The sequence below is a fragment of the Drosophila bipectinata genome, chromosome XL, assembly GCF_030179905.1.
Source record: "Drosophila bipectinata strain 14024-0381.07 chromosome XL, DbipHiC1v2, whole genome shotgun sequence".
Classification (NCBI taxonomy): Eukaryota; Metazoa; Arthropoda; class Insecta; order Diptera; family Drosophilidae; genus Drosophila; species Drosophila bipectinata.
In genome coordinates this window covers 6,080,804-6,107,317 of record NC_091734.1, presented here as the reverse complement: position 1 = coordinate 6,107,317, position 26,514 = coordinate 6,080,804, and the positions used below count along the sequence as shown (strand labels likewise).

Below are 26,514 nucleotides of genomic sequence, written 5' to 3'. Positions count from 1 at the left end.
AATATCAAGAAATGGATGAGAGGATGCCGAAGAGATGAAGAGGCCAAGATATGTTATAATTAAGTGGCATTGTTTTCAGCCTCCAACTCCATTTCCAACTCCAAGATACAACTTCAACTTCAACTTCAGGTGGTGTGTGGAGATCCGTTAGAGAAAACACTTTACTCGAAAATCTCTACTCTCCGATCTCCAAGTTTGAAAAGATCTTGAAGAGTTGGGAATTGGGATCATCGCTGAGCTCTTCACTTCTTTCTTCAATTTGTTGAAAGTCTAACTGAGGCTTTTCAACTGAAAACCAAAGAAAATGAGCTTCCTAATAAATTTTTGGTTGATTCGTAAATTGCTTGGATTATGACTCGGATTAGAGCTGAGATGAGAATAGTTCTTGGAATAGTACCCTCTTGTGGGATGTAAAAGTACATATAATAAATTCTAATCAAATCTTATCTAAGCAGAATACAAATTCTTCTCTCTTTGTCTTTGCAAAGCCTCCTGCAATCGCGAATCTGAATCAGAATCGGAATTAGACGAAAAGCTCAAGGCATCTAAACTCTCTGAAAAGGTAAGATGGAAAGACCAACCAGAACCAGAGCCAACTGGGCAGGCCAAATGAAGTGAACTCTTGGGTTAACTCTCCAACTGGGCTCGGTTCAAGTCACAGAGTCGGGTATTTTATGTCTTCCGCTGTAATTGCGATCACAAATCAAGGCAGGTGTTGAGTGGATTGGATTGGATCCGACGAGCCTCGAGTTTCGAGTTGCGAGTTGAGAGTTTCTCGAGTCTCAGAAGTTGATGTAGAAGTCAAGTTGGAGAATGAATTTTCACCCAATCCAATCTAACTCTAATCATCATTGCTGCTTTGCGGTTTTTTTTTGTTTTTTGCAAAACCTCTGTTTCTATTTATAGGCTTAAGGTGCTCAGGCAATCGCACGGCAATTAGTCACTCAGACGGGTCTCTCAACTTGCTGCCCATTGCATTCATCCATCCATCCATCCATCCATCTGTGGATCTCTCTGGTCGGCGGTTAAGTTAATGCGCACCCTCGACTCAACTCAGTCGCCTTCTGTCTAGCAAATCACAATTATTTAGCTTTGCTTTTCTTCATTTAGGTATGAGTGCGTGACACGATCGTCTCATTAAGACTAACATCTCTAATTCTAGATTCTAGAATCTAGAAGCTTTTCTAAAACTTTCTCATCATTCATAGTTAGTAAGTCTTGGACCATCTTTAGCGTGAGTCGTGAGTGATTCCATTGGCCATCTCCAAACAGCCATAAATTGTCCCGTGGCGGCTTAGTGTAACTAATTGACGATCAACGCAAAACGCTTTGGCGGCATCCACCGCCCAACCACCAATACTCCCTTGGTGACATTGAGTAATGCCCCAAATGGCGGTGGGTTGCATGTTGCAAGTTGCTGGTTGCAGGGCAGGTCCTTGGGCGGAACGCCGACACATTTGGATGCTTTGATTTGTTTGAGCCGCCTTGACGACTCTTCGACAATTAAGTTGGTCCACGGCTTCTGACAAATAAATGGTGCTTATAGATGCACTCAAAGAAACAGGGTACTTCATTTTTCTCGGTGCCTGTCTCTCTGAATTTATCTGATGCCGCTTTAAGGATTTCTGATGCGAATGCCATGAGATTGCCTTCCAATCGAGTTGGTCCAAGCCGCACCTACTCCCTACTCCCTACTACCAAGCTCCATCTCCCAGGTCTCCTGTCCTGTCATTGCAATTAATTTTGTCTTTGTCTATTCTTAATTCCTTGGGCTTGTCCGCCTTTCCGGCGTCCCCCAGCCCTGGGCGTTACCACAAGTTCTCACATGCCTGGGCGATAATCGATAGTTATCGATAAATCTCTGGCCTGGCCCCGGCCTGGCCTCCCCAAAGATTCGGTCATTGTCCATGCACTAATTAAGTTATGCACTTGGTGCTTTTTTTTTTTTCTTTAAACCTCTTCTTTCGAACTATGAGGAAGTCTCGGGGATATATCTCGGAGTTGGTATCTAAAAAATGCCTTGGTCTTCGGTTGGAGACTCAACCTCGCAGCTTATCGAGGCATGGCCATCTCAGTGGTTTCTCCAAAGCCCAGTCTCTCTTTCTCTATCACGATCTCGGGCTTCAGAGCGGAAGTTGGCTTTTCCAACAGAAATCTTCGTGTTTGTTATTTGTAGTTTTCACCCCAAAGGCGCAATCATAAATCCCATAATGCAAGCAGATATCCAGCCTCATAACCTCAAAAAATTCGATGAAAAAAAAAAGCTTCCTATTTAACAAATCGATAAACAACCAATCGATTTTCGAATAAATAAGCAGCCTGGTCCTCCCACCATAACACCCTAGCAATTACAATTATTCGACCCTTAAGTGGTTATCGATTAATTCGCTGGGCCATTAAAGAGCTTTGTTATCGTCTCTTCTTCTACATTTTCAATTACATTTATCGATTACCTGCCCGGTTCTTTTGCTCTACTCTTTGCAATCATCATCGAGGCCTGGCCTGGCCTGGCCTGCTGCTCAAGTGGCAATTGTTAATTTATTGTTTGTGGTCAGCCGAGAGGGTTTTGTATTGATTCAGCTTGCCAATTATTGTGTAAATAAATTCCAAATTGCGTGCAACAACAAAAGTGTGCTGCTCTTCATGAACTTGCCTCTCGTTCTGTTCAAGTTGCTGCCGCATTTGCCGATGTTGCTGTTGCCGCTGTTGCCAAAGGCCATTCACATACATTTTTGTACTTTATGGGCAATTTCCAGAGCCACAGCAAGCCCAAGCACCAGGCCCAGCAAAAAGCAAACCAAGTAACGGAGTCAACAGGCATCCAACCAAGGGGGAGAAACAAAAAAAAAAAAAATATAAGAAAAAAAAAAACACAAAGCCCAAGCATTGTGGACTACAAATTGTCACACAATGTACCCCTTCTTCTAGGTTTTTTTTTTGTTTCTTTACTAAAACCCCCACCTCTGGAAAAGCTCTCAATGAGATAATCTCTGCCTAATATGGACAACAGCCACAGTAACAGCAACAGCAACCCGAGCATGAAAGTAAAAGAAGGCGAAGAAAGACGGCAGCAGAAGACTGGAGAAATCCGTTGATGGGAGGCTGATAAGGCCAGATTATGAGAACGATTTTGATTTATGGCAGCCCCCCACACCACCAGCTGGGGGTTAAATGTACAGTTTCGACCCAATAGAAAGCAGTAGACCCCCGAAAAGAATTTACAACCAATCTTCCACCAAAGTTATAAATCATAAAAGACACCACTTAGAACCTTGAAACAAAGGTATTGTTTCAGTTTTTGTTTATAGATTGAAAATGGAATACTTTGGGAGAGAAATTTTAAAGAAAAGAGCTGATTTTTCCTTGTTATCGATAGACTGGGCACAAGCTTTCGATAGATGGTCGATAAGTTGGGTTAGAAACAAATAGGAGACTAGCTTTAAGAGGTTATAGATATGAAAGGTTAGAAACAAATAGAAGACTTTTTCTCTAATGCTATTCCTTCTTTTAGAAGAATTCTTTAGGCTCTTCTATCCTTCGAAAACGTGCGATACATGGTCGATAAGTAAGGTTAGATCTAAAAGAACTATCGACAAGATAGGTTAGAAACAAATAGAAGACTTCCCCCACAATACTATGCCTTCTTACACAAAGAACTTAAGAATATAGCTGCTTTTTCGTTGTTATCGATAGAATAGAATAGATAAGTTGGGTTCGAAACAAATAGGAAATTAGCCCTGAAAAACTGTCCATAAGCTTTGTTAGACTTTCCCCGAAATACTATACCTTATTGTGGAAGAATTCTTTACGCCCCTGAAGCACTGAAAAGAAAGGCCCGCAAAGAAAGAGTCTGGGGGCGGAAGAACAGAAGCAACGGTGGCTGGCAGCTTTCATTTGTTTGCTCAGTTTATGAAACAGAGTGGCTTGCGGTGGCCGCTTTTATCCCCTTGGAGCTTCATCTTGGACTGCCAACTTCATCTTCGTTGCGAAAAAAGGCAGCATTGACTGACTGACTGACTGACTGAATGGCTGACTGACTGGCTGACAGGAAAAAAAGACTATGGAAGGAAAAGCCAGGAGCAGACCAAAGCGGATCGGGGAGACATTCGATTAGCATTAAGAGCTGGAATGAAAACCAAAGCGAATCGCATCGGGAATAGACTGGCCAGAGAGCCAGAGGATCCAGTCAGGAATTGTATTTGGAGGGGAATAGGATAGAGAACCAGTGGACAAAGGCGAATGTTATGCAATTTCAGTTACTTAGGGCCCATCAGTCAATCAGCAAAACAAGCCAACAAAGCCAAAAAGCCAACCAACCATCCAACCAGCTAACCAACCCGACTGTCTGTCATCACTCTTCCTCCTCTATGGAGAAGCGGCTTCTTTTTTTCTTCCTCGTTGGAAGACCCCGAACTTGACTTGCTTCTCCAATCTCACTGGATTCGTCTTGGTCGAACATTTTGGCATTTAGTCAAATAGGGTTGACAGTCTGTTTGGTTCGTCGTTTAATTGCCAAAAAGATTAGAGAGACAGACTCGAGACTCGTAGCTGTCTTTCACCAAAAAAAAGACTGACCCATTTCCATTCAACAATTAGCCAGAAATCAGATAGTCTCCAGCTCTAGTTGGCTCTAGACCCACCAAATTTAGCAATTTAACCATAAACGACTCTCTGGGAGTCTCATTAATGATCGGAAATCACTCCGAATGGAGGCTTCATTAAATATGAGAAATAATTGCAATTATTGAATATTTGCTCAGTGGGCTTTCGACACAGCAAGCCGTCGGTCGACCCGTCGAAATTCCCAAATGCGGCTAAAGGACATGGACATCATCATCTTTTGCTCCATCTATGGTGCTGCCCACGCTCGACTCTAGACTGGACTTGGTCTTCGACTACAGTAGAGTGGAGTGTGCAGTGGATTGGATAGAATACGATAGGATAGGATTGGATTGGATACCAAAAACTACAAAAAAAGAAAAGAAAAACGAAGACTGGCAGAGACCCCAGCCAGACCCAACATGGTCTAAGCATTTGCATTTTTCATCCACCGCCCTGCCTCGATTTGTGGCTTCTCAGTTTCAGTTTGTTTGTCAGACTCATTTGAATGCAGTTGCTATTTATGTTTTATGCTAAAGGGGCAGGCCAACAACAGCAACAATAAAGCCGACTCTTACCAAGACCTGGGTTCTGGCCAAGAGAGATAACCAGTGACGGAGTTCAGCTTCGACTGGCACTTGGTCTTGGACTGGGACTTGGCCCAGGCACTGGGAAATCAAGGGGTCAAGTTCAAACTCTTATACCAGTTGAGAATTATAGTTGCTTTTAAGAAGGTACAAGAGCCTTGTAGTCTCCTCCTTTTTTCTCTCAGTGCCTTTTGCTGTTCTAGTCTCCCTCCAGTTAAGGCAACGAGGCCAAAACGACGGTGACTTTTTAGTTTGATGTTGTTGGCCAAAGAAAAGCTACAACTACATAGATACACCCCCTAACCCTTGCCCAGGACCAGTAAGCCGGCCAAGTGCTAACTGGGCTGATGGCTATGTAAATATGTGAAACCATCCCGAATACTTGGACCTAAAAGTGTCGAAAGGCCCCGAGATGTAGTCGCTTATTGAGTGATCCAAATGCTTCCATAAATCAAGCCAAAAGGGATAGATTATGGTTGGTTTCAAGAGGTGGGTTGCCAGGATGACAGAACACGATAAAGAAGGTGGAATGCAAATGAAGAGAGGAGGAGGAGGAGGAGCTGGGAGAAGCCTTGAAGCTGGGAATCTTCTTCCCCAAAGAATTTAAATAATTTCTGCCAAAGACTCGAACATTTAGTCTTTCACTGAAAAAATGCATTCCATTCCATAAGAGACACCCCTTTCCACCATTCTTCATTCCGTTCCGTTCCGTTCCGGCCTTGGCATTCCGTTCTAATTCCGTTTTAGCCATTGATTTTGCCGTTAGACCAATTTGAAAGCAACGACAAAGAAATTTGTCTCAAATTTCTAACATGATTTCATGCCAAGAGCCAGAGCTAGAGCCAGAGGTAGAGCGACAAATGCAACCACTACCACCACCACCACCAACTACAATTCCAAGCTGTTCCATTTCCACGCTGTGCTGACCAACCCGATCATCATGATCTTCTCCGGTAATGTGCCACATCATTATTATTATTGTGATTATTGTAAAATTCATCACAAGCAGACCGCAGCGACAGAAATAGAAAAAAAATAAAAAGAAAAAGAAATTGCTGAAGAAAAGTATCACCAGAGATCTCTACAAGAAGAGACTCTTCGGAGGCTAGAAGCTAAAACACGCCTAGAAATTGTAGCTTAGTTTTATTTAAAATCAAAAAAGCCAAACAGTTGTTGGCCAGAAAATTGTTGGCCAGAGACATGTGGCTGCCTCATTAAAGTGACTGTAACGTGGGTTAATCAGGCAAATGCCTCTGTCTTCGGCGACAGTCTTTGGACTTAAGTTGCCAGTCTTCACTCTGCAGTCTTCAGTCTCCAGTCTTCAGTCAATCAGGAACATCAGAGACAACAAGCTCCAAGTCCAACAGCCAAATGCCGTCTCCGTATGAAAACTCTCTCTCGGTGCCACCTCCCTGGCTCTTTCTCCAAAGATCGAGGGGCACCTTCTCCTGCCCTCCCGCCACCACCTTATCGCTGTCTCCTGTTTGGGGCAGCAAGACAAACCGGTCAAAATTAACCTACTTAAGAGTGGAGGCCAACTCAGATGACTTGGCCTGGGCAGCTGCTGCTGTTGCTGCCGTCTTTGGTTTCGGGGCCTCTGCAAGAAGCCTTTCCTTCGATCCCCCCAATCCCCAACCCACCAAAAAAAAAAAATAAAATACAAATCTGCGGTACGTGCCATGTTAAATCAGATGAAGAGTGGCAGGAACCGGAGAGAAACAGGCCAATAAAGTGGGAGTGTGGGGTAAGGGTAACATCCCAAAAACCAAAAAAAAAAAAGTCAAATGTCGCACGCGATGAAAAATCGCCCACAGACACGCCCACCAACCAAACAGGCTTTATCTCTCAAGAATCTTTTTCAAACATTTTCCAAGAAGGCCCTCTTGTTTTTGGCCAACTCAAGTTTTTTTTTTAGCCAACTTTCATTTATAAATTACAAGAAGAAAAAAAAATTTAAATGAGTTTTCCATCCAAAATGTTGTTGAGATTTCCGTGAAAAGCAAATGGGAAATTTTTCTTTGAGTCTCATTTCGAGGTTAACCGCAAAAAAGGAAAATTGAAAAGCAAAAAAAAAAAAACAGAAGAAGAATCTTTCCAGAAGAGACACTGCTGGAGGGGTGGGTGGAATATTCAACCGCAATCAAAGTCAGCGGAAAACTTCATCAAGAAAACGCAGTCAGAGCAGCGAGTTCGTGGGGAGGCGACACCAGCGGCGAATCCATTGGATATCCCCCAGTCCCCAGTCCCCAGTGCCCAGTCCCTCCTCCTCCTCCTCCGATGGGCCAACATTTTCAGCCTAAAGACTGCCCAGTGAGCCAGGTTAATTGATTATCGCTGGCGTTGCCGGCAATTTTCTTACTTTACCTCTCCCATCCGCGGAAAAACACTTCTCCATTTTCCACATTTTCCCTCCATTTTCCCGAAACCCCACCAAGCAATGACAAGCGTCACGAGATCAAAGCATAAAAACCAAATTAGAAGCAACTGGCCATTGGCAGGCGATATCCTCGGAGGCCACGAACTCGTGAGTCACGGGGATACACTAAACCTACAGTATCTATTCTAAGTTTTTTAGACCATTTTTTGTAGCAGTGTTGTACTAGCTCTATTTATGACCCCTTAAAGATCACCCCCGCCGTATGGTACTCCTTGGGCAACTCATGTTGCTGTTGCTGCTGCTGTTGCTCTTGTTGCTGCGATGTTGCTGTTGTATGTAGTTGCCTAACAAGATTTGTGTTCCATTTTGCTGCCGCTTTTGGTAGCACCTTTTTGGCCAAGGTCTGGGCCAGCCTGCTGGCCAGCTTCGTGTCTGATCTGGTCTGTGACAGCGGTAGGAGCAACAGCAATAGCAACGGCAGCAACACCAAGAGTCTATACAAGAAAGCGGCTTTGGAAAATCAAGTGATTACTGTCTGGCATCACGAGTAATGAAACGTGACTCAAATCGCAGTTAAATACCCAAACCCAAAGCCAAAGCCACAGCCAAAGCCAAAGACGTTCGATATATATACAGAGAGAGGGTAGTGGGTATATAGAATCCTATTCCGTTCAATCCAATCACACACGCAAACGCCAAATGCCAAAGGAACGAGGTAAAACACGAGGCAACAACAATTAGAACAAGCCAAAAACAACGATGCCAACAACGATGCCCCAAACGAGCCAAAAGGAAAAAGATCTTCGAACCGATCCCAAAGGAGGACGAGCCAGAGTCCAGACTGGGGTCTAAGGCATCATCAATGTCCCGGTCATGTCAGCCATTTGGGTAATGTCGTCGCTGCTCGAATTTAATGGCCCACAACACAGCAGCTTAAAACCAAAAAAAAAAAACACAAAGAACAGAACAGAAGAGACATCCACCCCTGGGGAATACGTTGATCTGGAGCAAGTATCGAAAGCCAAAGGAGGATAGTCAGTAGGAGGTCCTTACACCACATTCAGATGGTGTAATCCAGCTACGATATTAGGTGTCTGTTCGTTTACTATTTTTAGTCTTAAATGCCACTTCTTTGTCTCAAACGAAGATGCTTTCGGTTAGCCGGCTCGAAGGACCAATTAAGTCCATCTGTCTCGAAGGACCAAAAGCAAAAGTATTCTTTTCAATTAGCGCATTGGAAAAAAAAAATAATAATTATGGCAAGTACTTCCTGACCTGTCCCTCCATTCAGTCTTCTGGTTGTCTCGTATCCTGTTCTGTGGCATCTTTAGTGCCATTGCAATTACCTGGGTGTGCTGGGTGTGCAATTGAATTGATTAGAATGGAGAAAACGAACCTTCTAACCATCCTTCTTGAGAACCAGCTGGCCATATCCATATCCGTTGTGTGTGACCATTAAATCTTCACAAGATTTGCATATGAGCCCTGGCCAGTCGAGAACAAAAGAAGATCCATCTGGCCAGCCCATCAAGGGCTACAAGGGGGACTGGTGGCGGTCCAACGAATGTAAATCTTCTGTAGTCCTCCTTGTAGTCTTAAGATTCTTTCCAGAGGTTTTTCCTTCTGGCCATTTTCCATTTGTGTTGCTGCTCTGTTTACTCAACCAAAGATGACACTGCAAACACCACCAGAAAGGTAACAGGGTTGGGGAGGGGGAGGGGTGTGGGCAATCTGCATCTTCAAGATACAACGATGAGTATCTGAAAGGGGCCATACTACTCTGGGAATGCGACACGACTTGGTGTTTGAAATATTTCACTTTTGGCTAGCGCCCTGCCCACAAAGACAATAGCCAGCGATTGTAGACTTGGACTTGGCCTTCTGTCTTTCTGGTGTTCTTCTGGTGTTCTGTCTTCTGGCCATTTCGGACACTTGGCTCTTCGGCCTCTTCTGCTTTCTGGTCTGGATAATACATGACATTAGACACAACACCAACAGCCAACAGCCTCAAAATGGAAAATTGCCATGCATAACATATTTTCTTTCTTTTCTTTTCTTTCTTCTGTTTATTATAAAGATTTTTTTTCGCAAAAGTGGGAAAAAGATCGCGGCCTGGACCACAATTTATGCGGAGCGAACGCAATTCAGTTTCGGTTTTCTCTCCTCCTAGTTGGTTTCTTTTTTTTTTTTTCTTAAATATTTTTTAAACAACAATCGAAAATCGGGGGAGATGGATGAGCTGGGGGTCTTACCGTTACAACTGTTTAGATATTGTTTGCAAAAAATAGAGGGGGGGACTAAGGAATAATAATAAATAAAAAATGGCTAGAGATAAGTAGAAGGTTAAAGCCAGGCAAAGAGTTGATTGTTGGCCAAGATTGATGGCTTTTGCTTTTGGGGGATAATCTTCAAATAGAGGCCTTAAAAAAAGGTGGTTTTAGGGGTTAAATTAGTTATCTTGAGAGTTTATAAAGTTAAATAATTTAAAAAGATGTTTTTTTTAAATGTGGAATAGTATCTTTAATAAAGTTTTAAAGTCAATATATTTTAATATCTCTTCTTAGTGTTACCATCTATCTATATCATCCATTGTGAACTATAAAAATACCATAAAAATACCATTATTATACTAAAAATGTTTGGACAGGTCTTGTTTTCTCTTTTTTTATGTTTTGAAATCTTTGTAGAAACTACCATTAACCATTAACCTTCTCCATTTTCTATATTGTCTGCCAAATCGTACATACAAATTAATTCATTATTATTTATGTCTTGTACTTTCAGATTCTCCGAAGACAACAAGTCGCAGAAAGATCGCTGAAGACCGTTAAGCAGAAATCGAAAGCAAATCAGCCAAGTAAGCTACAAAAAAATGAAGAAAAAAACTAACAAATTTGCGTTGAAAAGTTTCCATTTCGTTTACAAGTTTTGCTTTCGCTGTGAATTCATTTTTTTTAATTAGTTTTATTTTTTTAGAGGTATTTCTTTCATTTTTTTTTATTTCTTTGGGAGGCTGACCCTTCTCCTGGCATTCTATTCTTTTTTTTTGATTATTTTTGCCTAAGTTTTGATTGATTTATGATCTTTTTTTGTGTGTGTTTGGCGTGAGGCGCATTTGGACCATAAAATGAAAGAAATAAAAAAATAAAAAAAAAAACAAGACAGGAGTTAACGAAAAAGTTCCATGGGAAAATGGCCATAGAAGGCGGTGGGCAGTGGGCGGTACAGTAGGCGGGGAGGTGAGGCCATTAGCAGCAACACGATTTGTGCCTCCTCCTCCTTCTCCGGCCCGTCCCCCCTTTCAGTGTTCTCGCTTTCACCGAAATTCAATTTATTTATTTGAATTCTCTGCATGTCGGGCACGTTTGCACGAATTTGTAAAAAAAAAAAATATAAAAAAATAAAATGGAAGCTCTTTTTTTTATTTTAAAGTTCAATAAATGTTTTTAAGTTTTTTTTAAGAGTCAGAGTCTGAACTCTGTGTGGCAGCTCCTGAACTCCACACATGTGTTGTGGCATATGCCACGATCCCGGCGGCTCCTCCCCTTGCCACCTTGGGAAGATGTCCGACCAAGTCCAAGTCAGAGCCTGAGTGGCATGTGAATGAGGCAGAGAGGCATGGAGCTAGAGCTAGAGCTAGAGCTCTGGTCTGTGGGCCAGATTGTCTTAGGTCGTGCCAGTCAGCAATGTGCATAATAAATATTTCTTCTCTAGAGAAATGAAAAGTTCTCAAGCGACAAAAAAAACAAAAAGAGAGTCTTGAAAAGAGACAAGGCACGTTTGTGTGAAGGTGCCTTGTGAATAATGAGTACTTTTTTGGGTTAGGTCGCTCCACATTCAAGTGACAAAACATTGAAAGGCGACATGGGCCAAAAGACCAGAAGTCGGAAAAAAGCCAGAAAAACTCACTCGGCAATTAGCCAAGAAAAGCAAAAAGGTGAAACCAGGCCAGCAGGAAAAGTAAAACGTTGACAGATTTAGATCAATGACATCGTATATATATAAAATATAAATGAGCCATAAAAAAACCTCAAGAGTGTGTGTCTTAAATTTTAGTTATTGATACTAAAGTGAGAAGAAGGCCATAAAGTTGAGGCAAGATTTATGGGTTGTTTTGGTTGAACATTAAACTAGTCCAGCCAGCACTATGAGAACCACCGATTGGCATAAATACCCAAGATTCCATTCTCATCATTATGATTACACTAGTATGAGTAGTAGGTATAAAAACCAGGTTTAGATTGGTAACCAAAGCTGGAATATGGAACTAATGGCTGCAGCAGCAGCAAACTCAAAACCGCATAAACTCATTTGCGGCTGCACGAGGTGACAATTGATGCACTGAAAATAAAATAGCCATCAAACAGGAACCAGAAAACTGGTTTCAGGCCACCACTTCCTCTTGTTCAAGAGGGTCCGTGTCCGTGTCCGTTGAAGAGTGGACTTGTGGCCAAAATGAATATCCGCCTGACCCACATCCAATTGCACGTTGATTTGCATGCCCCAGACTCGAGTCTCTTTCTAAGGTTGGATCAGAATCTTTGACACGGCACTCAACTTCTAGCACCCAGCTCTCAGCTCTTAGCTCTTAGCTCCCAAATCCCAAATCGAAAAAAAAAAAAGAAAAATACTGCAAGAAGAAAGACACAACCAAAACCCAAAGCCACTGGCAACGTGTCTGTATGTTGGCCAGAACGTGGCCTACTTCCATGTTTCCATGTGACCGCTTTCAGCGCTGCCACATCATCTCCCACTGCCACAGCTCTTTCTCTCTCTCTCACCGACATGGCGGTGATTTGGCGGAAGAGCCGTGGCAGCAACAAGAGACTTGTTGCACTTGAGGTGATCAAAGAACGCACTTTCCCAATCGCACATCCCCAAGCACTTCGATACCTGAATCAAGTGTCGGCTTTTCAGGAAAGTTTCACCCAGCGATGGTACAAGATCCAAGCTGAAAGAAAGCATAACTATATGATACCCGGTACTTTTAGACTGGTAGTTTAATTTGATGATTTTCTGGCTGATGAATGACAATGAAAGTTGGCGGCAGATGGCCAAAGGAAAGGTCAATTACTGGCGAAACTGGCAAAAGGGCAGCCTGGGGGCATCATTAGCACTCATCTCATGGCTATGCCCCATGGGCCGTGGGGCAAGGCAAATCAAATAAGCCACGCACCAGGCATATCTTTAATATTTTAACATATAACGAGCCGCAACTAAATCGACCAAATCGGCTAATGCGACAGACGTGGGGGTCCATTGGGCACCATAATGGTGCTGGCTGCCATTGTTGGCATTCCATGGCGTTTGGCTGTGATCTTGCCCCATGCGGCAATTCAGGGCCATTAGCATGCAACTGGGGAAAAGGCACTTGAAGAAAAAAAACAAAAGACTTAGGCAACAAACTTGAAACTTGTACCTCATCTTAGGCCTTGATTTCTTTCAGTGTCTTGTAGGCCATGATAGGATAAAGTGAATTAAGCAAACAGAATATTATCCAGACGATCATCTGGAGGGGATTGAGGGCTGGCTAATGACAGTGCCTGAATACGCCCCCCTTCCAGCTCCGCCCCCTCCTAAGTACGTGCGTTTCCTTGGAGGGTTGCTCGTTGCTGTGATGGAATCTCGAATGGCCTGTCGACCTTTTGCCATCTGCCATCTGGCAGTTTGAAGCATTTTGAGCATTCAAATGGCTAGTTGCTTACTTTTCTGGCCAACTCTATTCGACTCCAGCCGCTTCTGACTCTCCTAACCAGGTCAACTAACGGCAAACGTCCGCAAGCTGTTAAAGCCAAGTTAAGCAAATAGCACTTCCCCTCTACCACAATCTATCCACAAATATATATATATCTATATATAATTCTCTCTTTGGACCCGCATCTTTTGGTCGGGTCTGGTCTGGTTGGGTCTTACTTGTTTATCTTCTTTTACCACTTTTCCCCCACAGCAACGCACAAATTTGCATTCGACTTTCTTTCAATTTCAATTTGTTTGAGCATTTCATTGGAGAGGCTCTAATTGGTCCAATAATGCCACATAATTGTTGGAAAAATGTCTGTAATTTGGCCTAATGGCTGTGAACAGTTAGCAGCGGAACGGAATGGAACGGAACGAAATGAAATAAAACGGTAATCATGACTAGAGTTGTCTTTTTTTTTAAAGAAAGTTCCTCAAAAGATTTGAATCTTAAAGACTAAAGCCTGAAAGACTAACAAATGAGCCAAGATTTCCTCTTAATGGCCAGAAACGAAGGAAATGTGCAGATTAAAGCCAAACACTTTTGCCCATTCGCATTAGAGTCACTTGATCAGGTAGACTTCCGCCTCCGCCACACTGCCTCCTTCTCATTTAAAATCTTGTGGCATAGCCCCCTCCCCATCCCCATCTTATGGCTTTAATTAAATGTTGTTCTTAAAATTGCACAAACTACAAAATGAGCCACAATGGGCCACTTAATGGTGGCCGGAGGAGGAGGAGGCACTTGTTGGTTTACATTTGCTTATCGGGTTTTGGCCCCCGACCAGACCGACCAGGCCGACACACATGTTGCAGCAAATTGGTCATCTTCATCTGCTGCCATTTGCCTCTACTATGTAGTAGAGGCCCAGCCTGTTGCACAAACCAGGCGCATTCAATTATTTCCATGTCCTGATTGTCTTGTCGTGCGATGGCGCGAGTGCGAGTTCGAGTTCGAGTTCTGCATTTAAAAATAGGCCGCAACTCCGGTCTTGGTCTCTTGTCTTTTGCTCTTTAAATTGCAAATATTTTTAATGAGGCCTGCTGATTCGTATTCCAAGGATGTCTAGCGCCAGGTCCACACCCAAATGCTGGTTATCCCATATGCAGATGCCCCACCACGTCCAGTCCAAGTGTCAGGGCTGTTGTAATGAGCCATGTTCGAGTTTTGTGGCCAAGATAGATGTCTAAAAATACCAACATCTGCCTGGAGGCCTGGACGGCAGAAGATAGAGCCTCAAGCTCTAGTCGAGTCCAGAACAGAGATGTCACACAACCACAAAGTGACGCCGATCACTATCTCGATTATGATGCCGCCTGACAGTTGCCTATCTTTTCCATTTTCCAATTATTCATTTTTTATGATGAGCCCTGTGGGCCTAGACTTGGTTGTTGTGTGAGAATTTATGATTTAATTTTAGTTGCAAGTTTGTTTCCTAAGTCTTTTGTTTGACTAGAAGCCGACTTTCTTTCTATTGGAATTCTTCTCGTCCTGATCGTGAGAGGATGTGGCAATGGCAACTTTTATCTGAATTTGCGATCCCCTCGATCTGTGTGCCCTCTTAACTTTGACTGGCTGACTGACTGACTAACTGAGTGGCATGCCACTTGACTACATGGAAGAAGGAGAACCACAACCGGAGATCGCTGATCCTCAATGATGACTAGCATACATGTATGTATCTTGGCCACATTTTAGGGCTTTATGGTAGAATTGCAATTGCAATTGTTGTTTGCAGCAATTAATTGCTGAAACTTTGAAGCCTGCACTTGCTATCTCCTTGCCCCCTCCTGGTTGGTTGGTTGGTTGGTGGATGCCACCACTGTCATCATCATTTCTCCTCTACCGGCGGCTTTGGCAAACTGATGTTGCTTCTCATAATTGCCATAAATCATGCAACGTTCTTGCCTGGCACTTGAAACTTGATGTTGAAGTTGAAGAAGTCGGCGGCGATGGAGATGGGCGATGTTGCAGTTGCTGGGAGCTGCAGGTTGCAAGTTGCTGCTTTCCTATCTACAAGTTGCAAGCTAGTCTCTCTACAGTCTTTTGGAAGAGAGTCTCGAGTCTTGAACACATTCCGCGGCCTCAAATGCACCTCTAATGACTCCTGTTCTTTGTTGCTTCTGCCCCAATCCTCTACTCATCCTCTGAGTTTCACGGGTGTCTCGCCCTGCCCCATGCCCCCCACCGCTAGTGAACCCATCTCTCCACACACTCTCACACACCTTCCACCTTCTTCTAACCCCCCTTACTGTGGTGCTTACTTTTTATCCCAATCCCAGTACCACCACAATCCCCATTCTCTCGCCCATCTCGCCGCTTTGGCTAATGGCTTTTGTTGGCCAACTTCCGTGAAAAAGGCCAAGAACGAAGTTCTGCCCAGCAAGGCCCCATATTCTGCTTCCAAGAACCCAATATACTGAACAAAACTTTGCATCGAATCTTTTAATATTTTTTTAAAGAAATATTCATAATTTCTTAATAATTTCTTTAAGTGTCTTCTGACAATGAGCGATTGATGAGACAACTGCCGAAAAGAGTGAGCCTCCAATAAGGGGGGGGACGCATGCAGCGCCCTCTATAGTTGCCTCCCCACCTTCGATACGCATCTGGAGCGTAAAAAAAAAACATTCAAAACATTTATGCCGTGGCGCGGAATTTATGAAATGTTTGGGTTTCTTTTTCGTTCTCTGCTGAATGTTGCACGTTCCAGCGTCTGACCAGAAGGCACAGAGCCACACCCTGCTTGCTGGACCGCCCCTTCATCACATGCCCCCCCACTCCCCTCTCCCCTCTCTCCTGTTGGCCGTGTTGCATATCTTGTTGGCTGGCATCGTCCAAGCAACAGCAGCACTTTCAAATAACTCTCCACATGCCCCGTGTGTCCATGTGTATGTGTGCTGTGCAACTTGCAACAACCTTGAGGCAGCTCACCAAGGAGGATATCGTTTCTGCCAACTTGTTATGCAATAAATTTCCGGTTCTAACCAAAAAAACGAAAAAAATGCCTAAAAAAAAGTAACTTACAAGAACAGCGCCATAGCTGGCTGTTGCATCCACAGGCTGCTAAACAGCTGCAACCATTTTTCACATGCACCAGAATAATGTAGCGCCTGCCCCCACTCCTTCCCTCCCCCTATGCATATGGTACATATACACCACCACCCCCCCACGTTTAGAACCCACTAACTTAGCCACCGCCCCTGACTCCTTTTTTTTGGGGGCGGGGGAGCGGCACCTTTCTCTGGAGTTTTGTTCTCGTTCTTGTTTCGAATTTTTACATTTTTTTCCTCTTTCTTGGGGGGTTTCTCATTTTATTTTAAATTTAATTTTTATTTTTATTAAAGATTTTCTTTGATTTTTATTTTAAGAAGAAATTTGATGGATTTTTTGGGAAATTTCGAAAATTTCGAACCATTTTAAAAAGTTTTGAGTTTTAAACAAGTCTAGACATGTTTTTGGTATTATAACTTTTGGTATTATTTGAATTGTAGTATTGAAAATAAATTAGTATTAAATTCTTGCAATTCTTTGCTAAAATTATAAAAGAATGTTAGGATTATGTTGAAAAATTTTGCTTTTAAGAAAGGGTATAAATTTTTAAACAAGTCTAGGTATGTTTTTAGTATTTTTACTTGTAGTATTATTTGAGTTTTGGTATTAAAAGCAAGTTTTAAAATAAATTCTTACCACTCTTTGTAAAAATTATGAAAAAATTATAAGAATTATTTTAGTTATTGAATTTTTAGATACCCACATATTGAAATTATATTTTTAGAAAAAGTTTAAAGTTTTAAACAAGTCTAGACATGTTTTTAGTATTTTTCTGTTGGTATTTTTTGAGTTTTGAGGAATTCTTACTCTTCTTTGCAAAATCAATATAAAAATCTTATAATTATGTTAGAAATTTGATTCAATATTTTGAGTTTAAAGCAAGTCTAAAAATATTCCTGGTATTATTTGGTATTAATTTTGGTATTATTTGAGTATTAAAGCAACTTTTAGCATTGAAAGCAGATAATAAATGAATACTTACAGTTCTTTTTGAAAATCAAAATAATTAAAACAATTTCTTACCTTTTTAAATAATTTTTTTTTTTAATTTTTAAATACCAAGAGCACTTCCCACTTCGTCTTACCATAAAAAAACAAAAGCCTTACCAGCCAACTTCCAACTGAGTTCCTGGTTGGTTTAGTTCCTTTTTTTGTTAGCCGTTTTTTAATGTGGCTATCATATCAGAGATCATATGTAGTAACTCCTCCTTGGAGTCCCCCCTGCCACTAAGTGGGTGTCAACCTGGTTAGATTTTGTAACGGTTCTTAATAGTACATGCATGGCCTAATAGATGGCGCCTGATGTGCCACTGCACCTGGAATACCAGATACCTGGATGTATCTAGATGCCATATACCTGCTCCAAATTAAAAGTATCTCTTTCAAAGGCAATTTTCTCTCACTCAGATACTTTTGATCTAGCGTTCCATTTAATTTAAGTTGCCCATCTGGCCAGCGTTTTTCTTTTTTTTTTTAATTATAACTTTTATTATTTTTTTTTTCGTTTAGAAGGCAGGAGAGCTCGGAAGCTCATGGCCAGAATGCACGTCTGACCACCACCTGAGAACTGAAAAGCCAGCCTGAGAAAAGTGGCAACTGGTGGCGGAGAGTTCCCTGCCATTGTTCGATAGCAATTATTGCCTGCTTCGCACTTCTATTACAACAAAATGCCTATGCCATATAACACATATACTTATAAAAAAAAAAAAAAATATATATATATATATAAAAAAATAGAAAGAAGAAAAGCTAAAAAGAGGGGAGACACGCATGCCTCATGGTGGCAGGTGCTTCAACTTTTGGTCGGCTTCACGTTTTGTGAGCCATGTTGGCCAGGTTGCGCATCTTTTAAGCCAAGCGATGATTGAAAATTACATAATTGCGAAATGCGGCAGTGGCAGGGTCCAAGGGGCAGTGTCTAAGGGGCATGCTTCTTACCACCTTAGCCTTACCAAGTGATTGAGTGTGCTCTGTCTCTTTCTTTGGGCCATTCGCGTGTTGTCACAACCACAACTACAAATTGCATTGAATGAAAAGGTTTCTCCTTTTCTGCCCATTTCCTTTTATTTTTTTTTTTAAAGACCTTTTTTTTTTTTAACACTGATCGAGGGGACAAGGCAAACACTAAAAGGCTACAAAAAAAAAAAAAAAAAAAAAAAAACTGAAAACAGACATCCGCTGATTCTTGTAACAAGAAAAGCAAATTGAAATGGAGTCATGACTCTAAGAGGTTATACTTTTATGGTTTTATACTCAAGGATGGGGTTTTTTAGGGGGCAGGGTTTATTTTTGATGGATTTTTTCATTGAAATCTAGCTAGGTGTGGAGTTTCAGGATGATCTATCAAGTAGACTTTGAGTTATATGAGGTTGATAGCTGAAATACAGGGATTTCTTAAAGTAATTTCTAAAAGAACTGTGAAATTCATGGGGGGTATGGTTTTTTAAAGAACTTGCATTAAAATATAGCTTAGAGTTGAGTTTTAGGATGATCCATCAAGTAGCCTCTCAGTTATCTGAGGTTGGTAGCTGAAATATAGGGATTTCTTAAGAGAATTGCTTCAAAAAGGACAAACTTTAAAGGGGGAACTAGTTTTTATAGATATTTGTTTTAAAATATATTTTATTATTGAGTTTTAGATAGATCTTCCATATAACCTCTGAGTTATCTGAAGTTGGTAGCAAAATATGAAGATTTCTTAAGAGAATTGCATGAAAGCAGAGCAATTTAAAGATCGGGATTGATTTTTTATAGATTTTTATAACAAAATACATCATTATGTTGAATTTCAGACAGATCTGCCAAGTAACCCTTGAGTTTCCTAAGGTTAGTTCCTAAAATAGAGAGACTTTTAGGTAAAACTGCATAAAAACAGCGAGGTTTCAAGAGCGAAACTTATTTTTATAGATTTTTATATCCAAATACACGATGGTGTGAAGTTTCAGACAGATCTGCCAAATAAATCCTGAGTTCTTATCAGATTTGCATAAAAAGAAAACTAAAACCTTTAATAAAAGAAATAGAACAAGCCTCATGAGGTTTTATTTGATTCTTGAAGGGTACTTGAAGAAAGGCAAAAGAACCGCTTCTCATAATTCCTTTCGGCCAAGTGTGTTTGCATATACACTTTGGCACCTTGGCACTTTGGGTCCAAACCGTATTAAGACAGTGACTTGAAATGTGAATGTGACTGGGACTGGGACTAGGATGTTCGATGTTCGGATCATTGGATCTCGAAAGATTATGAAGGTGACTTTGACTAGAGAATCGTGTGCACTCCAAACTCCAGCAAAGTGAATGGCAATGGGTTCTTCTACTTAAAGACATTCATTCTCGCTCTCGTGAGTTTCGTGTTGGATTGAGGTTCAGTTGGTGTCTAGTTGGAATATGATGATAAATACCATTTGATTGACAGACAGGCAAATCGACCAATTATTTGGCACTTACTAGCTTCCTGTTTCCATAACCGACTAACTAATTGGTTATGGAAAATAAAAACTAAAAACCCAGAAAGAAATGGAAAATCTTCCTCATTGGACCTAATTGACTTTACGACTTTCACTAAGGTTTGTCATTAAAAAAGAAAAAAAAAAAGGTCTAAAGAGATGTTGACCTTTTCCCCTTCACTCTCTCTAATGATGTGATTCTTCTTTTGCTTTCTACTGGCTATGCGATTCTACAGAAGATCAGACTGCTTATGATGCAATTCTTCTACCGTAGTCTTTCTTTTTCTTTTCTTTTCTTTCGTTTTGGGGCGTAATTAGAGGTAACAAGTAACAAGAATATGAGAGAATGGTCAAGAAGATGATGTTGGCCAAGAAGTGAGCGTGCCTAATGATAACCTTTGTGGCCCGAACTCCCCATCTCCCCAGCCCTCTTCTCCTTTCCCTTTTGGATTCCAATTCGATTCCATTCCGTACTCCCCATTTCCCCAGCGTAACTGCAAATTTTCATGATTACCGGGTTTGCCGGTTAACTCAAAAATCCAAGCCAAGTACGCGCCACTGGCCACCAGTGGTCAGAACGCCTCCTCCTCCTCCTCCTCCTTCTCCTCCCCTTGCTGACCATTTGAGATGGTCTCAGCCAGCAGCTGATGATGAGAAGCTCTCTTGACCATCGATCTTTCATATATAATTATTACCTGAAAAAAAAAAAAAAAAACAGTTGGCATTGGCATTGGTGACCTTCATGAACCTTGGGATGAGAACCCTTCTAGTAATTACAGTAGGCAAATCCCAGAAAAAATAATACGCTCAAATTAGAAATGGTCAAGGACGCTAAATGGACGCCAGTGTTTCCTGAAGAGCCTCTTCCAAAAATAAACCCCACTTGGCTATAAATAACAAGATTCGTGAGCTGGCAATCGCTGGTTCGCGCCAGCCAATTGCGCGATTCTTGCGAAGAATCCTCTTCCACTGAAGAATAAATAAAGAAAACGAAGAACAAGCTTCGAAGTCAAAGTGACGTCAGGGGCCAGAACCTCTTCTTTTTTTTTTTATCTCTAGCTTTGGATCGTCTTGGCCCTTGTAATTGGCTTCTGGTTAGGGCGGATGGTACTCATTCCTGATCCTGATCCTGCCTCGTTTTGGGTTTCAAATGCATCTCAGGACTTGTAGAATTGTAGAGCTAACGATCCAATCACGAAGACTAAAGATTCTTCAAGAAGATTCTTCTAGAGGAGGATATACCTATAGTAATATTATAGATATTCTTTAACAAACCTTAACCCCAGAAACCAGAGTAATATCATTTGCAAACACAAGTTGCAAGTTGCTAGTTGCTAGTTGCAAGTTGCAAGTTGCTAGTTGCAGCTGTGCTAGCGACACATTTGGCTCCCGTTGAGCTGCAGTTGTTGCTGTCTCTTCGAAAGCAGCATGCAACAAGCACAACGTGCAGCAGGCATTCCGCTGTCTTTGCCACCTATTTCATACAGAATAACATTTGTTGTCGCTGTCGATGTTGCCGATGTTGCTGCTGATGTTGCTGCTGATGTTGCCCTGCAACCGACAACATTTGGCACTGGCCCGCAGAGAATTCGATGGCCAGGCTATCGTTTACCATTCTTTACACCGAAAGAAATACCTCTCTCAGATATAGTCTGCATTTTGGCCATTTGCAGCTCGTATTGGGGCTGGTTTTAATATCCCTGGTAATGGCCTACGGAACGTGGCTCTATAATCACAGGTGCCGAGGGGACGGTGCGGTGTATGCATGAAATAATTGCAATGGCAAGAGGAACCCAGACTTGGACTTGGACTTGGCAAAACAAATTGAATTGAATATGTAAATATAATTGGTTTGGGGCCAGAACGACTTGTCCTCCTCCACCATTTCCAGGCGCTCTTGGGCGTTTAAAAACCCATAAATTCTGACTTAAATGCTGGGTCCTCTATGGATCCCCGAATGCTCGAAATGGGAGCAAAAAGGAGTAGAGATGGGCATATATGGAAGCATTAGCTTCCGCAAGACCAAGTCCAGAATCCAATCCAGAAATGAATGCAAATGCAATGCAACCCAACAATCCATGACCCAAGATCCTCGGGGCTGGTCTTTGAAATAATTAACCAAATTGGTGTGCCATTTGATGAATAACTTACTGCCATGATGGCTATATTGGGTATTGGGGTTATGCCATAACTATAATGACTCTCCTCCATGCATAAGTGAGTGAGTGTGGCACCTGCACACGGGTCTGGGTCTCGGTTTGGGTCAGGACTGGGCCGCAGAAACCAATCTGCTGAATGCTGAACCACAAGAATGCCGAAAAGCCTTTAAAGATTGGAATTGGAAATGGGAATGGGAAGCCGTTAGATTCTTCAACCGCAAATCTACAGATTCCACCTCATTCCACCTTTCTGGTCAGCTCATTAAGTCGCCTGGTAGGCTGGTTGGGGATGTGGGAGCTCAGAGAGAGACTCCATCTCGTCTTTATTGGTTCGGTGGTTCGGTGCTTAGTTAAGCGTGTAATGGGCCTGGGCCAAGGGCGGAAGTGGTGGCCACTGCCACTCCAGATGGTAGACCGACCGAGTTACTTCTCCTTCTGGCTGTCAGCAGTTTCGCAGTTAGACAAGTGGAACGAAGTCGGAGTAACAAAGTGGTTGAGGAAGTACCACTCATCACAGCTCCCGAAGAAAGATTCCCTTACCAGTTGGTAGTGAAGCCCCCACTAACCTCTTCTCCTCTTCTCTACTTCCAGCTAGCAATGCAGTCAGCCGAGAGTAGTAGAAATCGATCCACCCACACATACCGCTTCAGCATGGGTCCTCTGGTGGTCCTTGCCGCCGCTCTCGTCCTGGTGGTGATGCTGCCAGGCCAGGTATCCGCCCGGATGGCCTTCGAGAAGCTGACAGACTTCGACTTCCCCGGCAACACGTACTACAGCGTGAAGAACCTATCGCTCTACGAGTGCCAGGGCTGGTGTCGCGAGGAGGCTGACTGCCAGGCGGCGGCCTTCAGCTTCGTGGTTAACCCCCTGTCCCCGTCCCAGGAGACGCACTGCCAGCTGCAGAACGACTCCTCGGCCGCCAATCCATCGGCAGCACCGCAGAGGAGCGCCAACATGTACTACATGGTGAAGCTGCAGCTGCGCAGCGAGAACGTCTGCCACCGTCCGTGGAGCTTCGAGAGGGTGCCCAACAAGGTGATCCGCGGCCTGGACAACGCCCTCATCTACACCAGCACCAAGGAGGCCTGCCTCTCCGCCTGCCTCAACGAGAAGCGCTTCGTCTGCCGATCCGTGGAGTATGACTACAACAACATGAAGTGCGTCCTCAGCGACTCGGATCGTCGCAGCTCCGGCCAGTTTGTCCAGCTGGTGGATGCCCAGGGCACCGATTACTTTGAGAATCTCTGCCTGAAACCGGCCCAGGCCTGCAAGAACAACCGCTCCTTCGGCAATGCCCAACGCATGGGCGTCTCCGAGGAGAAGGTGGCCCAGTATGTCGGCCTGCACTACTACACCGACAAGGAGCTCCAGGTCACCTCCGAGTCCGCCTGCCGTCTTGCCTGCGAGATCGAGTCCGAGTTCCTGTGCCGCTCCTTCCTGTATCTGGGCCAGCCGCAGGGTGCTCAGTACAACTGCCGGCTCTACCATCTGGACCACAAGACCCTGCCCGACGGCCCCTCCACCTACTTGAACCACGAGCGCCCCCTGATCGATCACGGCGAGCCGATTGGCCAGTACTTTGAGAACCAGTGCGAGAAGGCTCCTGGCTCCGGTCCGGGCTCTCCACCCGGCACTCTGGACAAGATCGACACCCTGCCCGTCAGCCTGGACACCATCGAGGACCCCAACCTGACCAACCTGACCCGCAACGACGTCAACTGCGACAAGACCGGCACCTGCTATGATGGTGGGTTTCCCTCCTCCTCTCGAGCTTGAATTTCGTTACCATTCCCATGTTACCTCTTTCCAGTCTCCGTGCACTGCAAGGACACCAGGATCGCTGTCCAGGTGCGCACCAACAAGCCCTTCAACGGACGCATCTACGCTCTGGGCCGTTCCGAGACCTGCAACATCGATGTCATCAACTCGGATGCCTTCCGCCTGGACCTGACCATGGCCGGACAGGATTGCAACACCCAGAGTGTGGTGAGTACCAGATCGTAGTCTCATCCTGGCTGTTGATTGACTTACTTCTGCGTATTGCCCTTCCAGACCGGAGTCTACTCGAACACGGTGGTTCTGCAGCATCACAGTGTGGTCATGACCAAGGCCGACAAGATCTACAAGGTCAAGTGCACATACGACATGAGCTCCAAGAACATCACCTTCGGCATGATGCCCATCCGCGATCCCGAGATGATCCACATCAACTCATCCCCCGAGGCACCGCCACCAAGGATCCGCATTCTGGACACCCGCCAGCGCGAAGTGGAAACTGTTCGCATTGGAGATCGTCTCAACTTCCGTATCGAGATCCCCGAAGACAGTAAGTATACGACTACAGGACTTACCTCTTTGGAATCCTCATCTACAACTTTTATATTTTATTATCAGCTCCCTATGGAATCTTTGCCCGCTCCTGTGTGGCCATGGCCAAGGATGCCCGCACCAGCTTCAAGATCATCGACGACGATGGCTGCCCCACCGATCCCACCATCTTCCCCGGCTTCACCGCCGACGGCAATGCCCTCCAGTCGACGTACGAGGCCTTCCGATTCACGGAGAGCTATGGCGTTATCTTCCAGTGCAATGTCAAGTACTGTCTGGGTCCTTGCGAGCCGGCTGTTTGCGAATGGAATATGGAGTCCTTTGAATCTCTGGGCAGGAGGCGTCGTCGTTCTATCGAAAGGTTAGCTCTTCTTAACTATCATCTTGAGAGTGTGTCTTGATCTGGACTGTTCCATTTCCCATTTTCCAGCAATGAGACCAAGAGCGAGGACGACATGAACATCTCACAGGAGATTCTGGTTCTGGACTTTGGTGATGAGAAGCGCGAATTCTTCAAGGCTGATCCCAGCACGGACTTTGCCAAAGGTATGCTCGTTGGGGGCTCTTATAGCTTTTTGAAATCCCTGTTGACTGTACTTTCTTGTTCCATTTCCAACAGACAAGACTGTCACCATCATTGAGCCGTGTCCCACGAAGACATCGGTCCTGGCTTTGGCCGTCACCTGTGCTCTCATGATCCTGCTCTACATCTCCACCTTGTTCTGCTACTACATGAAAAAGTGGATGCAGCCCCACAAGATCGTAGCATAAGGCGCTAAGGATGTGGACGAGCGGAACGAGCGGAACGAGCGGAAATGAAACACAGCTGCTAGAAGAAGCTGTGGAATTGAAACAAAAAGAAAGAAAGAAAGAAAAGAAAACAAAAAGAAAATACACAACAAAATTGTCACTCTCACACACATAAGCTCTCTCTCTCTCTCTCTCATACACACACACACACAGTACACAGACAAATAACTGTTCTTGTCTATTATCTTTGTCTCGCTCTTGCCCAAGCAGACTCCCACTCACACTTACACAGACACACACACACACACACACACAGACACCATCTGCTGACAACCGTATAATTTTTTGTTTTTTTTTTTTTAAATGATATATATATAAATTAATAACTTAATATACAATTTATTTATTTATATTTATTTAGACTTAGAGCGTGAGATACAAATTTTTCCCAAAAAAAAAAAACAAAAAGAAAAAAAAGAGAATCTTTCCACACTAACACGAAGAATTTGCACATTTCTTAAGGAAAGGAGAAAAAAGAAAAGAAAAGAAAAGAAAAGAATTAATGAAAGAAAAGTAGAGAAAAGCTGCGAGCTCGTACTTTCTATAAAGTTACGAAAGGGTATAACGGAATTTGGAACATCGTCCAGACAGAGAGCGCAAAAGAGAGAGAAAGCGAGCAAGAGAGAACCAGACCAGACCAGAGTGGGTGGGAGAGAAGAAAGTAGACGATGGACTTCCCTTTTGTAACTTCTATAGAGACTGCAGCCGCACACACTCGCACTCACACACACACACACACACCATCCCCCTCACATTCACCTATTTCCACCACTCATTCACAGACACACACATATACACACACTAGACAAACACACTCACACGCACTCACATTTATTTAATTGTAAAAGGACGCAATAAACCGCAAAAATGAGCAATCATAAATAAATTAAAAAAACGGAACTAAGGATACTGATCGTAGCAGATGACAAGACAAGTAATTTCATCGAGGTGATTCTATGAAATTGTGCTTAATTGTATTGCATTTATTTAATTTAAATTTATTTATGATAATAAAGAACGATAATGAAAAAAAATTCCAAGGCTTTTGTTCTATTTTTCACTGAAGCTTTAGAAGAAATATATAGAAATATATAATATAATATATATATTGCCTACTTAAGGGAGTAGGCAATTTTTAGCGGAAACTGTAAGAACGAGAAATACACGCTCCTTTTCCTTTAAAAAAAATATAAGAAATTGTTTAAAGAAACTGTAAACCCTAAAAAGAATGTATACCCGGTACTTGGCTATGAAAATCCATTAGAAAATGTAATATTGCCTACTTTAGGGGGTAAAATTAATGCAATTTTTTCAAGAAACTGTAAAAGAAGTGTATACTTAGAACTTGGGTATAAATAAATTAATATTGCCTAATTTTTAGGGTAAAATTAATGCAATTTTCTTTAAGAAACTGTAA

General features: G+C 43.0%; 1 protein-coding gene across 1 annotated transcript; it reads left to right on the top strand.

Annotated features, from left to right (window-relative positions):
• Nucleotides 1–484: 484 nt before the first annotated feature.
• Nucleotides 485–25,087, top strand: tyn (trynity). The gene is made up of 8 exons (XM_043209995.2): nucleotides 485–562; nucleotides 10,348–10,420; nucleotides 22,551–23,706; nucleotides 23,770–23,945; nucleotides 24,012–24,285; nucleotides 24,354–24,648; nucleotides 24,718–24,833; nucleotides 24,907–25,087. Exons 3-8 carry the CDS (start codon nucleotides 22,557–22,559, stop codon nucleotides 25,056–25,058), a joined length of 2,163 nt encoding a protein of 720 aa, XP_043065930.1. The 5' UTR covers nucleotides 485–562; nucleotides 10,348–10,420; nucleotides 22,551–22,556; the 3' UTR covers nucleotides 25,059–25,087.
• The last annotated feature ends 1,427 nt before the right edge of the window (nucleotides 25,088–26,514 follow it).